Source organism: Egretta garzetta, unplaced genomic scaffold (genome assembly GCF_000687185.1).
Source record: "Egretta garzetta isolate BGI_Z169 unplaced genomic scaffold, ASM68718v1 scaffold409, whole genome shotgun sequence".
Classification (NCBI taxonomy): domain Eukaryota; kingdom Metazoa; phylum Chordata; class Aves; order Pelecaniformes; family Ardeidae; genus Egretta; species Egretta garzetta.
The window spans coordinates 94,170-109,330 of record NW_009260767.1 but is presented as its reverse complement, the minus strand read 5'-3'; the positions used below and the strand labels follow the sequence as shown (position 1 = coordinate 109,330).

Below are 15,161 nucleotides of genomic sequence, written 5' to 3'. Positions count from 1 at the left end.
GTGGGGGAGCCGGTTGGTACCGGCTGTGTTGTTCTGACAGTGGAATAAGGGGGGTGGAAGCTGGAGTTCACCAAAAGGACAAGGTGAAGAAGAGGAGAGGATGAAGTAAACGACCCCCGAAGACCACCTACTCAAATCACTGAGCATGCGCAGTTGGGAGGGACTTATGGAAACGACCTCTTGAAACTAATTTTAATACGAAGCGGGGACAGGTTATGCCTATGTATAGGCGTATTGGGAAACTTCACGTATATGTAACACTTTGCTACATGTAAACGGGGCAAGCTGCCGCGTTGCGGCGCGCACGACTTTGGTGGGACTACCCCCCGTGCTGCCCAGCGCTGAACAAACATACCTACTTTACAATCTTGCAGATTGCGGAGTCCGTTCTCCGCACGTCAGAGACCATGGTGAGGACCATGGTGAGGCAGGTTGTGCCCCGTGGAGGTTCAGGGTGGAGCGAGAAGTGAGCTGGGGGAAGGTGCACCAAGGAGGGGCGGGGGTGAGCTGACCCTCTTTCCCATGAGTTGGCGGGCAGTCAGTTCCTGAAATGCCGGAGGCGGGAACTGACTCATGAGAGAGGAGCTTGCAAAAGGCAGGAGGGAGTCCCTCAGGAGGAACTGCCTCATGAGAGAGGAGCTTGCAAAAGGCGGGAGGGAGTCCCTCAGGAGGAACTGCCTCATGAGAGAGGAGCTTGCAAAAGGCGGGAGGGAGTCCCTCAGGAGGAACTGCCTCATGAGAGAGGAGCTTGCAAAAGGCGGGAGGGAGTCCCTCAGGAGGAACTGCCTCATGAGAGAGGAGCTTGCAAAAGGCGGGAGGGAGTCCCTCAGGAGGAACTGCCTCATGAGAGAGGAGCTTGCAAAAGGCGGGAGGGAGTCCCTCAGGAGGAACTGCCTCATGAGAGAGGAGCTTGCAAAAGGCGGGAGGGAGTCCCTCAGGAGGAACTGCCTCATGAGAGAGGAGCTTGCAAAAGGCGGGAGGGAGTCCCTCAGGAGGAACTGCCTCATGAGAGAGGAGCTTGCAAAAGGCGGGAGGGAGTCCCTCAGGAGGAACTGCCTCATGAGAGAGGAGCTTGCAAAAGGCGGGAGGGAGTCCCTCAGGAGGAACTGCCTCATGAGAGAGGAGCTTGCAAAAGGCGGGAGGGAGTCCCTCAGGAGGAACTGCCTCATGAGAGAGGAGCTTGCAAAAGGCGGGAGGGAGTCCCTCAGGAGGAACTGCCTCATGAGAGAGGAGCTTGCAAAAGGCGGGAGGGAGTCCCTCAGGAGGAACTGCCTCATGAGAGAGGAGCTTGCAAAAGGCGGGAGGGAGTCCCTCAGGAGGAACTGCCTCATGAGAGAGGAGCTTGCAAAAGGCGGGAGGGAGTCCCTCAGGAGGAACTGCCTCATGAGAGAGGAGCTTGCAAAAGGCGGGAGGGAGTCCCTCAGGAGGAACTGCCTCATGAGAGAGGAGCTTGCAAAAGGCGGGAGGGAGTCCCTCAGGAGGAACTGCCTCATGAGAGAGGAGCTTGCAAAAGGCGGGAGGGAGTCCCTCAGGAGGAACTGCCTCATGAGAGAGGAGCTTGCAAAAGGCGGGAGGGAGTCCCTCAGGAGGAACTGCCTCATGAGAGAGGAGCTTGCAAAAGGCGGGAGGGAGTCCCTCAGGAGGAACTGCCTCATGAGAGAGGAGCTTGCAAAAGGCGGGAGGGAGTCCCTCAGGAGGAACTGCCTCATGAGAGAGGAGCTTGCAAAAGGCGGGAGGGAGTCCCTCAGGAGGAACTGCCTCATGAGAGAGGAGCTTGCAAAAGGCGGGAGGGAGTCGGTGGAGGGGCAGCCGCCGCCCCGCGCGGCCGCAGGGTCCTAGCGGGTTTTCGGAGGGGTGTTAAAGTCGGCGGTGGAAGGCAGCTATGTGCCGCTCAGTGCGAAAGCGTCGTTAGTGGCTTTTGAGTGCGCCCCTCCAGAAACCACCGTGCTGCAAAAATCTTCCCTGACGTGATTCTGCTCCAAGGGGTTTTGAAACTCCTCCTTCATTAACAGAACACCGCTACGTATTTTCATGGAAAAGCCTCCGCCCTGCTGTGTGGTTTGTGCCTCCTGACTTATCAGCCGGGAAGTGCCGAGAGGTGGTGTGGATAGGAAAACCGGGCTTTACCTGAGCGGGCTGTGCCGTGCTTTGACTGCTTTTGAGCCGGGTTTGAGTGGTGGGCGGTTTTAAGGGGGAGCTCTGCTGGTGGCGGTGGCAGTGGGGGACCCTGGTGTGGCAACGAGGAGGAAGGGTTGGAGGCACGGCCGGCAGGGTGCCCAGTGGAGGTGGATGGGATGGGGGCTAAGGCACAGGTGATGGGAAAGGGGCACCCGTTTCCTTAAACATGGCAAATAGTTACCAAATGGCGGATGCTACATTTGATGTTTAGAAAAGTCTTTCCAACTGCTGAATTGCAAGGAGATTTGAAACAATCTCCCAGGAAAGGCAGAGGGACCAAAAACCACAAATAAAACTTGATCATGCTTTGAAAAGGTCTGAAAAAGTCTCCTGTGCGCTGAGCGGCAGTCCTTAGCTAATCTTCCTTTCCTATAACAAGTGATGTATCAGTTGCTATGTTTCCTCCTGTGCAATTTAAAGCCCTCCTCTTCCAGATGCATCCAGTCCTAAAGGCTTTTGTGTGTGGCTCCATCAGTGGGACTTGCTCCACGCTCCTCTTCCAACCCCTTGACCTGCTGAAAACCCGCCTGCAAACTCTGCAGCCTGCTGTGAATGGGTGAGAGGGTGGGGATGTGTATGCGGGGAGTGGGGTGGGTGAGGGTGCTCCACCATAGGCTTCTGCTTGATTTGCTGGCTGGGGCTTGGGAATTCAGGGTTGTAATTCAGATACTGAGAGTCTTTCTGAAACAGGAGGCATGTTTTTATAGCTTGGAGAAGAATTGGTATTTTGATCCAGAAGAGAGAAAGTGAATGCTACTTTAATAATAGGTATCCAGAGCATTTGTATGCGTGCATCTGAGAGACTGATGTTTGCTGGAGTGGCCACCATGGAGTTTTGCAGGGTGTCCTCTGCCTGAAAAATTGTGTGTGGTTGCCACATAACCTGTCCACATGTGCGGCTGCTCCCATTTGCCCAGTGTAGTCAACTATGACTACCTCTGCTGCTACCAAAGGGAGTGAGCAACCAGAGACACTAATGAGAGAGGCCTCTAATGTGTGTTACAAGTGGTGGGAAAGCAGAAGGTGACAGAGTGGAACAAGTGGCTGAGCGAAGCAGGCCGAGTCTAGAAGGATCGCCTCCAAGGCGCTGGGGTAATGCATAGAGCGAGAGGGGGTGGCTGCAGAGTACATTTGCCAGAGAGCATAAGCAGGTCGTCTCTGCAGTTCCTGTCTTGTCTTCCTTTCAGGTCCGGTCGTGCTGGGATGGTAACACTGCTCTTTAGGGTTGTTCGTACTGAGAGTCTTCTGGGGCTCTGGAAAGGTGTCTCTCCAGTAAGTGGCTGTTTTAACCCTGACTTCTAAAACAAATACATAAATAAACCTACTGTTTATTACTAACTATGGACTGGATTTAAATAGCCAGCTCTTGTATAATTATGAATGAAACCATGTGATTTAGATGGTAAAAACCTATTTTCAGGAGTTAATGTTGTGAATTCCACTGATTAGGTCGTAGCAGTTGCTGTGGATTTGCAGTCCTGAGCAGCTGAATACTTGAATACCATCGCAAATGTGGGGTGGCAACTGCACCAACCTCATTTTGTTTTGAAATATCTTGTTCCTAGAAAACTGTGGTTGAGGAATGCGTTAAATCCTGGCATCATTTGAACCAGTTGGCTCTCAGTTCTGTAAATGACTTCTACCTTGTCTTCTCAGCATGTTAGCTGAGGAAAAATCACTAAAGTGATTTTTTGTTTTGTTTTGGTGCAAAGCTTCCTGTGAAGCTTAACAGTCTGTGGAATGTTCTGTAGTACATTTTGTCTTATGTGTGCCTTTGCTTTCTTTGTCTGCTTCTGTTTCTCCTGAAGTCCTTTGCAAGATGTATTCCTGGTGTTGGGATCTACTTCAGCACTTTGTACATGATGAAGCAAAAGTTTCTAGTAGACCGTTCACCCACAGCCCTGGAGTCTGTCTTTCTGGGTGCCACCGCACGTGCAGTATCTGGGATTTGCATGTTGCCAGTGACTGTAGTGAAGACTCGATATGAGGTGAGTGTGACTTTCTAATTAATTCCCTGTTGATGATGTCACACCCCTTCCTCATGATGAAAAAGAAATTCTTCTGTCTGGAGAAGGTTTCTGCCACTTGAGTACAGTCAGGGATGTAATGCTGATTTCATCCTGGTTCACACATTGTGCAGGAAAAGCCACGCACTAGTTTTTAGGTGAGAAACATAAGTTGAAACACAATTCACGCCGAGATTTTTAACTTCCAGTTGTATACAATGTGTAATTTTAGCTTCTTTCTTATCTTACCTTCTGGAAGGATTGTTTCAAACGCTGAGATAGGCAGAACCCAATTTTTGTCTTGATCTCAGACATTGCATGGAGCGCGTACCAACACTTGTTTGGACAGGGTGGCCTTGGGGTGTGTGTAGTGCTCCTTTGCCTGTGCCTGGTACAGGGATGACTGACTGTTGTCTTCCATGGCAGAGTGGAAGCTTTGGCTATGGGAGTGTATATGGAGCTCTGAAAAGTATCTATCAGACGGAAGGGGCTCGTGGCATGTTCAGCGGGCTCACCGCAACGCTGCTGCGGGATGCACCCTTCTCTGGGATCTACCTGATGTTCTACACACAGACCAAAAACTTCACACCTCAGGGTAAGGCTGTAGTGAGAGATGTTCCTTTTCTCACTTCTTGCCTGCGTGCTCTGCTTATTGCCCTCTACCTCAGTAGTTAAATTAGTGTCTTGTAGGGCTTTAGGTGGGAAAGTCACTTTTTCCTGTGGACAATGTCAGACCTATAGTGCAGGTCAGTGTGGGGATGGAAATCGGCTCTAAACTGATTGATTGTCTTTATGAAGACTGATGCATAAGGTGGGTTAGTGAACAGTTGAAAGAGAAGATGTGTTTAGCCATCCTTTCTGCTGGTGGCTGTCTTCTGTACTGATCAGTTTCCACTAACTCAGCATTTCTCTGATGTTAGACCTGGCTGGGGCAACACTTGTACAATCTTTCATTCTCTGGGTTCTTGTCAAATTCAGTTCCCCAGTAAGTGAGGCTTTTTAATAGTGCTAACTTTTGACTTTTAGCCGCTTCTCCCCTTGGAAGGTTTCTCTACCCTGCATGGATTTTAACTTCTCTTAGACCTCAAGGTTGACTTAATCATTCAGTAGCTTTTCATTTGTTATGCAGCATGAGTATACCTGGTCTCTTTTGTGTCTGAGTGCATTCCCCTTGCTCTGTTGCAGACCGGCTGGATCCAGTGCTCCTGCCCTTGCTCAATTTTGGCTGTGGGATCTTTGCAGGAATCTTGGCCTCGCTGGCAACACAGCCTGCTGATGTCATCAAAACACACATGCAGCTGTCCCCCCAAAAGTACCGTAGGACAAGCCAGGCCATTGTCTTCATATACAAGGTGAGGCGAATCCTCTCTAATATGTGCAATCACAGGCCTCACTTCTGATCTCCTCACCTGAAGCACAGCTGTGATAAGGAAGTTGTTTTCTTTTAAAGTGAACAACCGTGACTGCTTGATGTGCTCTTGCAGTCAGGCTAACCAGTGTCTCATTTTCAGAAGCTGAGGTGAGTCATGCTGTGGGAGACTGAGGCTGAATCTCTTGTCACTGATTTATGTGTGGACTTGTTCAGTAATAACAGGAAAGTACTCTGGTTGATGGTCTGAAAGCAGTCAGAGGCTTCAGTCCGTTCCTCGCTTTTCCTTGCAATTAGAGAGGCTGTTGTCACTGCTCAGATGTGCTTCTTGCTCCTCTTGAATGGATTGCAAGGCAATGAACTTGCTATGCGATTATTCCTGCCATTCCTCAATCCTGTATCTGTTCTCACAAAATTACAGATGACGGGGAGTTGGAGAGCAAGCTCAGAGTAGTGGAGCACAAAGCTGGGTGTATTGCAGCAAGTGTATCTCCACGCAGGCCTGCTTCGTGTTTCAGGCTGGTGAATGATTTCACTTCAGTTCTGTCTGTTATGTATTGATTCTTACACTGGTAGTGATGGAAGGTGCTTATTTCATCTTAACTTCATTTCAGCTTAGCTTAGTATGTAGGTTTGGAGGAGCCATACTTAGAGCTGCTGCTGCCTGCGGTTTATCAGTGTAGGCATGTCTGTGATTATCACACTGGGGCAAAGGGTTTCTTTAGTATGTAGTGTGAAATGCCGGCTTCAGATAAAGACAGCTACCAAACGATTCCTTGCTGTTTGGACACTAAAAGAGAAATAAATGCCCAGGTCTGTGTCCCAGGAATGGGATAGAGATGTCCTCAAAGCCACCTGCCTTCAGAAGGGCAGATCTTGGCCGGCTTGCTTTGTTTCCATATTGAACTCTATTCCTAAAAAGGAATCTTTTTATTTGTGCATGGATTTTTTTTGTGCATGGTACACTTTTCTCACATCAGAATGTTTTTTTACTTCAGTACTTACAAATCTCACTTTTTACAGAATAGCCAAGTGACTTCTGTAAATATGAAGCTCTTAAAACAAGGGCAAGTAATTTTCCTGAAGTGTCTTGAATCTGTTACACCCTTGCCTTCTCTTTGTTGGGCTTGAGTGTGGCTGTCCCCACCCATTGTCCCCACCCATTGTCCCCACCCATTGTCCCCACCCAGGCATTCCCTTCTCCACTTACTGCTCTTCTTGCTTTCTTGGGTAGCCATGCAATTGCACAGTGCTACAGGTTCTTCCTAAACTTTAAATGCTATTTAAGCCTGGGTCTTTCAGAAGGTGATCTGGGTCTGAGCTGAAATATATCCTGTGTTGTTCAGTGTAATAAACAATGAGAAATTAAAACAGTAGAGGCAGATTATGATGGATTGCTGTTTGTTTGTCTCATGTTGCAGGACTTTGGGTTGGTTGGCTTTTTCCGAGGTGGTGTGCCCCGTGCCCTCAGGCGGACTCTGATGGCAGCAATGGCATGGACGGTGTATGAACAGATGATGGAAAAAATGGGCTTGAAATCTTGACTGACTTGCACAAGAAATGGCCAGCTTCGCTCCTCCTCCTGCTTGCTGTGATCAACTGGCACTAGGAAGTTCCCAGTTCCGCAGAGGAATAAGCCTTGCTCAGCCAGGAGGAAGAAAGCCCTTCTGAGACATGGGATTAGGCCTTTGGCGAGTAGAGGAAAGAAGGATCAGATCTTTGCGTCATTTGATCAACGCATTCCAGAAGAACAGCACTTGCAGACTGCCCTGGGAAATGGCAGGGTTTCCACGTCCTGGTAACTATGCTGAGAGAAAAGCCCCCTTTTAAAATAGCTCTGTGCTCACCACCTTTATGCAGTGAGGCATTGCTGAGCAAAATTGTTTGAGGAGAAAACAGTGATTGCAGAACCTGCCAGCTTGTTCCTTGCCGGTCTGGCCGGTAAGGCCACAATGACCTACTGTCTGATGTGGATCTTCCTTCCACACGTGCTTTCTTCTGGCAGGGGAGCATTGCAGACCATGGTGGGAGGCTGGATGTGTCTCAATGCTTGTATCGTAGGAGCGGGCGGAAGAGAAGCAAACTGCTCAAGGAGAGCTAGGGATGCGGTCTCTGTCATCACTTTTGCACTGTGCATGATAGCAGAGAAGGTAACTGGAACCTCCTTGCTGTGTCGTGTTACTATGTAATTGAGCATCTTAACACTTGGGAAATGTGCTTTGGCCTCTACAGCAGTGTTTGCACAGGTATTAAGAAGCATAAGGCACTTTAGAGTTGATCGCTACCAAAGTTCTACTTGTTCTCTGAAAAACATTTTCCTGCTGGTCTGACAGTGTCAGGAACACTCTGGTATTATTATTATTATTATTATTATTATTATTATTTTTATCCAGTTGTACTAGAGAATTATTTGCTTCCTATTATTCATTTGTTAACCCTGGATCAACACCCTCAGCATGAGCTGGTCCTTAGATGTAGCTTTTAGGGTCATAGCTCATAATGCATAAATGGATAATGGAAGCAGATGTAGATACCGGCACTCTGTATTTCCCTTAAAAGCTGCTGATGATTGCATGTGGAGTATCTTTGGGTTTTCTCTTTTCTATAAGCTTTCTCCAAAGCTTGAGACCTGTGAGTGTTTGGTAGGGAACTTTAATTCTCTGGCTCCACACAGACCCTTCACAGTTTCTCAGCTGATTATTTTCTCTTAGCAGGTAGTCCATATTTCAGTATTCCTGAGTTTAGGCTTAGAGATAAATACACTTTTTTCATCCACTGTGCCTTCTTCCTCATTCCGACTTTGTTACAAAGACCTCATAGTGTGTGCTGTCCAAACCTGGGTACAGCCTGCTCCCCTCTCACTTGTGCCTCTGTGCTGGCTGGCTGCATTGGGACTCTTGCAGCTCTGTTGGCGATGCTGCAAAGCCGGGCATAGAAGCGTGCGTCCTGCTCTGTAGTGTGCCTCACGGAAAACATAGCTTTGGCTTTTATTTTCTTAAATATCTAGGGATATTACAATTCACTTTAGAAACAGAGCAGGTGTCTCTAAATATGAAGATGTGACACTGTAGCTGTATGAAAAACTGGTACAACCCACCTGTTGTTTGTAAATTATAGAGTGTAACTTGCACAATCACTGCCTGCCCTGGCAAGGTCAGTAGAGGGGACGTGGGTTGTAAAAGATGTTCTTTACCAGATTCCAGCTCCAAGAAGGTTTGATGACTGATATGAAAGCTAAGTCTGAGTGAAGCGTAAGGGGACAGGCTGGAGGTGTGGAAGGTGCTGCGTGTCTCTGGCCTCAGCCCATCTGCAAGGGAGGACTGGCACTACACAGGGCAGGAGTCTCCAAGAATGGTGGTGGAGGGTCCTGTGTGCATGTATCTGTGTGTTAATAATAGAGCACTGCATCAAATCATTCCACATTGTGACTGATGAGCTGTCAGATTCCCTCTGCTGCTTCTCACTGTCAAGCATGTAGGCACATCATTTGCCAAATCCTAAATATGAAGAGCTTTTCCTTTCTTTTGCTGTCCCTCCTACCCTTAGCGACCAGAACTCGTGAGGGTGCATGAAACAATGGTAACTGCACATCCTGATGTTTGTTATCCTAAGCGCTACTGGCACAGGGCGCCAGAGAACCAAGTCTAGGATTGCTGACTGGGTGGAGTAAGGTGGCAATTACCTGAGTTACCTCATTTGTCTTCCCTAAGCATGGGATCAAACCAATGTATTACACTGGAAGCCTGAATTTATTTGGGGCTTTCTTAATCTGGTGTGTGAGGTGGATCTGTTGTTCATCCTGGGCTGTGGTAGTTAAGGGCTGCGTATGGTGTGGCCTGCAAGGTGCTTCACAAGTATTTTAGTTCCTGATTTAGCAATGGCAAAGCAGCGTGCAACTTGTGCAGACAGAAACTTGGGCTCTTAAAAATGAGGCGAGCGAGCAAAGAATGCCAGGTGATAAATCCTGTTTTATGCCCTATATTCCTGCTTAGTCAGGTAGCAAAGGAAGAACTAGAGAATTGTGATGTGCCGATGTCTTAAAGTCTACCAGTGTGGTTTTGGGGTGGTTTTTATGTTTTTTAAATCAGGATTCAGGCCTAAAACAGTGTTAGCTTTTCCTTTGAGAAAGTTCTTCTGTTCCCCTCACTTCGTGGAGAATGAAGAGGCTTTTTGTTGTTGCAGTACAGTGAAAAAATATATGCTTTTGACTCGTGAATTAGCCTGGGCTCCTTTGAGTTCAAGAAATAGAGAACCTAAACTGCACTGTGTTTCATCAACCCTTGGTGCTGCAAATCCAAAAACTTCTCTGCATGTGAGCTGGGGAGAGTGAGTTTTGCGGTGCAAGCTTGTTTGGTTTTGTTTCTTTTGTCAGGTCTCTCATATGGGGGGAAGGGAAAGCCTGAAGTAATGTTTCACTGTCCTCTGAAAGCTGTATCGCACAGGCAGGCACAAGACTATTTCTCAGCTCTGATCCTTACTATCCTTCACCCTTTTCCTTCTTCAAAAACATTGTTTCTGAACTGATTACTTCTTGATAGCTATAGCAAGTCAAGAAAAACAAGTGCCCAGACTTGAAGTTTTTAGATATATTGCCCTTGAAGTTGTATGCTTCTGATTAACAGCAAATGGTCACTACAATCTAAATGCAAAGTAAATCAAGTAAGAGAACTGGACACAGGTGCTTAATCACCTACCCACATCATGCCAGCAATTCAATACTAACAGTCCTATCAGATAATCATTTCCAAAGACATCTTGGCTTGGATTCCAGGGAAGGGGATGTGATCCCTTCTGTATATGGCAGGATTGCAGTCAGATCCCTCTCAGAATGACCTCTGTTGCTGGCTGTGCTTGCCCCTGCAGATGTGGTGTGAGAAGGCAACTGGTTAACGTGTTGAGGCAGTCAGTGTTTAAGTGAAGTGTAAGGACACAAGAGCGATAGTCTGATTATTTATGCTTTAGACAACATCACATTTCCATTCTTCTCATGCCAATGACTTTTTTTTTCTTGCACTGTTTAAACAGAACTGGAGCTTTGGAACATTGTATAGGTTTGAGTATTGTGTTTATGTGTCTATATAAAATATTTATATGAGAAGGCGTATGATATGTTTCTGTTAAAAACTGGTTGCCAAAATGAACCATGTCATCTCTTTGGTGTTTCCTTTTTTAAAAAAACAAACAAACAAAAAACCAACAACAAAACAAAAAAACCCACCACACCAAAACCAAAAACCACCCCAACCAACCCAAACCAATCAAACCCACAAGGCATGGGATGGAATGGAGGCTTAAGAAAGCAAAAGAAGTTTCCCAAGATGACAGGACTGTTGCACGAATTCAGAGCCCATGCAAGGCAATGCATGTTCCCTTTTTCTATGGGGTATAACATGCACAGGCTGTGCTGGTACAACCTAAATCAGCTTTACTTAAAAGGAAAAAAACACACAGTGCTGGGGAACCTTGTCTTTTTCACAGCTTCCTCTGCCTGCTTGCTGTGTGTGAAGACTGGTGGAAATTGAATCTCCGTACCAGCTGGTGCAATACCTGCCTGTAGGACAGTGGGGTTTTGAGCACTCTGGGGAGAGACCATTTCTAATCTCCTGCCAACCAGGTCTTCACTACTCAGTCAGTCTGATCTCTGTACGGGACCAGAAATTGTGCCTGGGGCAGAATTCTCCGCTGCCAGGCATAGCGCAAGGTGATGCTGGAGTGCTGGGGTCTCCCCTTGCTGTCACAGCGTGGTCCTGGGATTTGGGCCGAGGGCAGGTTGTGCGAAGCACAACAGTGATACTGTTCATACCGAGGTGTATGTCTTCCAGATGTGAAGATCCCAAACCTCTTCTCTTTTTAGATGTTGCCTCAATGATGTATTCTTACATAGAGCAATTTTCACGAAGAATTATCTATGTGTAACAGACTTGCCAGACAGTCTTGGTGTGCAGCGTTGTGCCAGCTGGGCCTGAACTGCATGTGCAGTTACCTGATAACCAAAATTAGGCTGGCGATAGTGCCTGCTCTTAAACACAGTGTTCCGTAGAGCTCTCCTGCTGCCTTGGAGAACCTCCTCCAGTCTAGAGCGTGCTTTCCCTTTCACCTAAAAAACAGGCAAATGCTTTTCTTGCTTTTTTATTTTTAATGTATTATGTGCCGTGCATGATCATTGACACCAGTACTGAGCAGAAAATACTCCTTATCTCACACACATGTATCCGTGTACTTCTGCAAAACCAATGTGGAGCTCTTGAATATGCTTATCCCTTCTAGCACTGCTTCTGGTTTCAAAGCATCAAGCTGATTTCCCACATTGCACCATTTCTTAATTTCCAATTTTATCACTACAACGTGCTTTGGGACATTTTATCATAATGCATTAAGGAATTTCAGTAAAAAAGTCAAAAAAACAGTAAGAGGTTTAAAATGAGACCTCCACAGCTTTTGTGACAGATGTTAGGCAATTCTAGCTTTGCAGAACTAGAAATAAGAAGGGAAGAATTGATAATAAGAACAAATAAGGGTAGAACTAGAAATAAGATTTGCCGAAGTGTGTTTCCCCGCAAAATGAAAGAAATCATAACAAAGCTTTGAAACACAAGCCAAGATGGTATTTACAAAGAAGCATTGTGCAGCTATTGTGCAGCTTCACTGGAGGTGGGTCGATCTCTGTCGGTTCCTCTTTATCTTCTGGAGTGTCCAGCTTCAGGGGTTCCACACTGTCTCTTGGATGACACCCACTGGCACTTGCGGTGGGGTAGATACTGCCAGAACTCCCAAGATGTGCCATTCGATCCATTCATCACAGGACCCTGTCTGGCAGCAGAGTCCGCTGGTCCAGTGGCTCTCTCCCACCACTGGGACGTCCTGTTACCACCCCCTGCTCCAGTTTGGGTGGGAATAGACTGAACTTACTCTATGCTAAAATCATTATTTGGCATTTCTGTGTGTATCGATAAATATGTGGTTTAATTGCATGTGCGTCAGGCCCATAGATTTGGGAAATCCTTCCGTATCCGCCTTTTGCACAGAGCTGTTTTCTGCCTGCAGGTTTCATGCTTGATGTGATTTGTCTGCTCCCTGCACTTTTTTTTTCCTTCCTTCCTTTTTTTTTTTTTTTTTAAATTAAAGCATCAGAAATGTCCACATTCCCTCCGGGACTGCAGATGATCCTCTGCTAAATGCAGCTTTTCTCTTGTGACGCTTAATAGTGTGTGATCTGAAAAAATCTGCACCCAAGTGCCAACCCTTGCCACTCCCTTGTGGAGCTGCCCAAGGCTTTGGGAGCAGCTCTCTGGTGAGGAGGAGAGAGGTTTTGTTATGCTCCGGGCTATGCACCAGAGACCCCACAAACACAGGGTGCCTGGCAGGAGCCAGGGCCCTAACTGGGAGCCACTGGAGCTCTGCGGGAGCGCGGGAAGCTCTGCTGCCTTGGCAGGTCAGGCGTGGGGCACGTAGAATATGAACCTGCTTGTGCTTTGCTGGGACTGGGTAGAGGAACCAAGGCTCAAGCAGAACAACTCCCTAGCAGTTGAATAAGGCGAGTAAAATCCAAACAGATAAACGTGGATAATATTAGGGGCCTTTAGGGGTGCACAGCTGCTCTTACTGAGGAATCATGTCAATAAAATCACGCATGTCCATCGGGGAAAGCTAGCAGGAATCCCGTATTTGCATACGGATGTCGCCACTGAATGCCTGTTCCCCACAGCTGTTGGGTAGCCTGCGATGAGAATGGCAGCGTGCACCACCGCGGGGGCTCTTCAAGCATTTCCCTGATGGCTGTCGGTGACCGACAGTAGTTTGCACCAGAGAAGCAGGAACATCTCTGTCCTTCACGTTCAAGCTCATTGCATTTAATATCAGCTTCCCTATCTTTGTTAATCGGATATGGTGTTTAAGCAGTAAGAAGTTTCTCTCAGTTAAGGACTATCTTGAAGCTAACTCAACTTTAACAAAGCAGTGTCGGCCGCGCTCTCCATTTAATTATGTAACCAAATTCAGAGTGAATCGTGACAGGACAGACATGGTCTAAAACAGACAGTAAGACAGATATGCTTCTACCTGGGGGACATGTTCACTGGTGACAGAGACTTATTTTGAAGTGTCTCAGCACACAGTTAAAAAATACCCCTTGTTTGAGAAAATAATTAGAAATACTTTACTGTCAAGCTTTAGCATGACTCTTCCAAGCTCTCGCGTGGGCTGTGGAGCTCACGGTCTACCAAACTGTGAGGGCCCGAACTGTAACAAGAAATTAATTAAGTATTAGAGATTCCAGAGGAGTCTGGAATGGTTACCAGTGGCACTCCTTTGCCACCATCATATTTTTGGCAATATTCTTTACTGAACTTCCAATCGTTATGTGCAAATAGGCTTTTAGTACAGGTTTTTTTTGATGATGCAGAAGAGCTCCCCAGACTAAATCCATGGCACACGCTACAGTAACACCACCACCTCCCCTCTTCCTCTCCCCAGCTGATCTTCACATGGTGCTCCTGTCAAGGAGATGCAGGTTGGACACAGCCCCAACAGGTCAGCTCTCGCTCTCTCGCTGGCCGCAGCGCGCTTACCCAAGCGCATCAAGAGCCTAAAACCTGTTTGCTACCTGTGTAATAGCTCATGTTCTTGCTGAGAGCTCGCTTATTTGCAGAGTTTTGGTTTACCTACCTTTGTCACCACCGTGTGGCAAGCGTGTGACTTACTCTCTTAAAGAATATTCTGAAACCGATCTGATAATCTTGCTAATTAAGATCCTCTAATGAGCACACAGGAAAGAAAATCAGCGTGAGAGCCAGCTCCGGACTCGCAGCTTCAAGTTGTGGTGGGAAGGGTGGGAAGCGGCTGACAGCGCACAAACCTGCTGCTCGCCACACCGGGGGCAAGGTCTCACTTTACGGGAGGAGAAGAACATGCGCGAGGCGATGTTGTAACCCTCTACGTAAATAACCTCCTCCAGAGAGAGCCCAGCACGCAGTCGGGGGCTCTTGGGAGGTTCGGTGCCCAACCTATAGTTGTGTTAGGTTAACGGAGGTGAGAGCAAACCCCATCCCTGGAAACATTCCAGGCCAGGTTGGACGGGGCTCTGAGCAACCTGATCTGGTTAGCGGTGTCCCTGCTCCCTGCAGGGGGGTTGGGCTAGATGGCCTCTAGGGGTCCCTTCCAACCCAAAACACTCTGTGATTCTATGATAAAGGAGCGCTGTTTTTAGAAAGACGCGAACTATGACTTGCAGAAGGCACTGGCAATAGCATCTTGCACCATCCAGAAATTTCTCCAGAAATTTCTCCAGAAATTTTCTCTTTTCTAAGAAACTCCGCCCTCGGGCCTGTGCCTGCTCCCCGAGTATGCCCGAGGAGAGGAGAAAGATGAGGGACCGTGTCACGTCCATCGCTTTCGGCTGCTTCTTAAAAGCAAACAAACAAAAAACCCTCCCCCAGCGGGCAAGCGATCCCGCCAACGCCCGCGGCAGAGCGGCGTGTGTACGTTCGGTGCCGATTCAGCCCACTTTTACGTGTAATTTGTAATTTCCCGGGACGGGGGCAGGAAAGAGCTCGGGGGGAGCGGAAACGCCCGGGCTCGAACCCTGCGCGGGGTCCGGAGGCGACACCGCT

The 15,161-nt window shown here is 47.7% G+C and overlaps 1 protein-coding gene across 6 annotated transcripts in view; it reads left to right on the top strand.

Moving 5' to 3' along the window:
• Window positions 1–7,210, top strand: part of SLC25A38 (solute carrier family 25 member 38) — a 19,794-nt gene extending 12,584 nt beyond the window's left edge. The window contains exons 1-7 of one of the 6 annotated variants that reach the window (XM_035901535.1): window positions 1,789–2,058; window positions 2,613–2,734; window positions 3,366–3,450; window positions 3,987–4,166; window positions 4,611–4,779; window positions 5,370–5,536; window positions 6,975–7,210. In XM_035901535.1, the coding sequence (XP_035757428.1) occupies window positions 2,032–2,058; window positions 2,613–2,734; window positions 3,366–3,450; window positions 3,987–4,166; window positions 4,611–4,779; window positions 5,370–5,536; window positions 6,975–7,097 (873 nt within the window). In that variant the 5' untranslated portion in view covers window positions 1,789–2,031 and the 3' untranslated portion in view covers window positions 7,098–7,210. Of the gene's footprint in view, window positions 1–1,788; window positions 2,735–2,793; window positions 3,271–3,342; window positions 3,451–3,986; window positions 4,167–4,610; window positions 4,780–5,369; window positions 5,537–6,974 lie in introns of those variants that run through there. The other 5 variants (XM_035901536.1, XM_035901537.1, XM_009646135.2 and 2 more) reach the window with 5 other exon arrangements.
• Window positions 7,211–15,161: the final 7,951 nt, after the last annotated feature.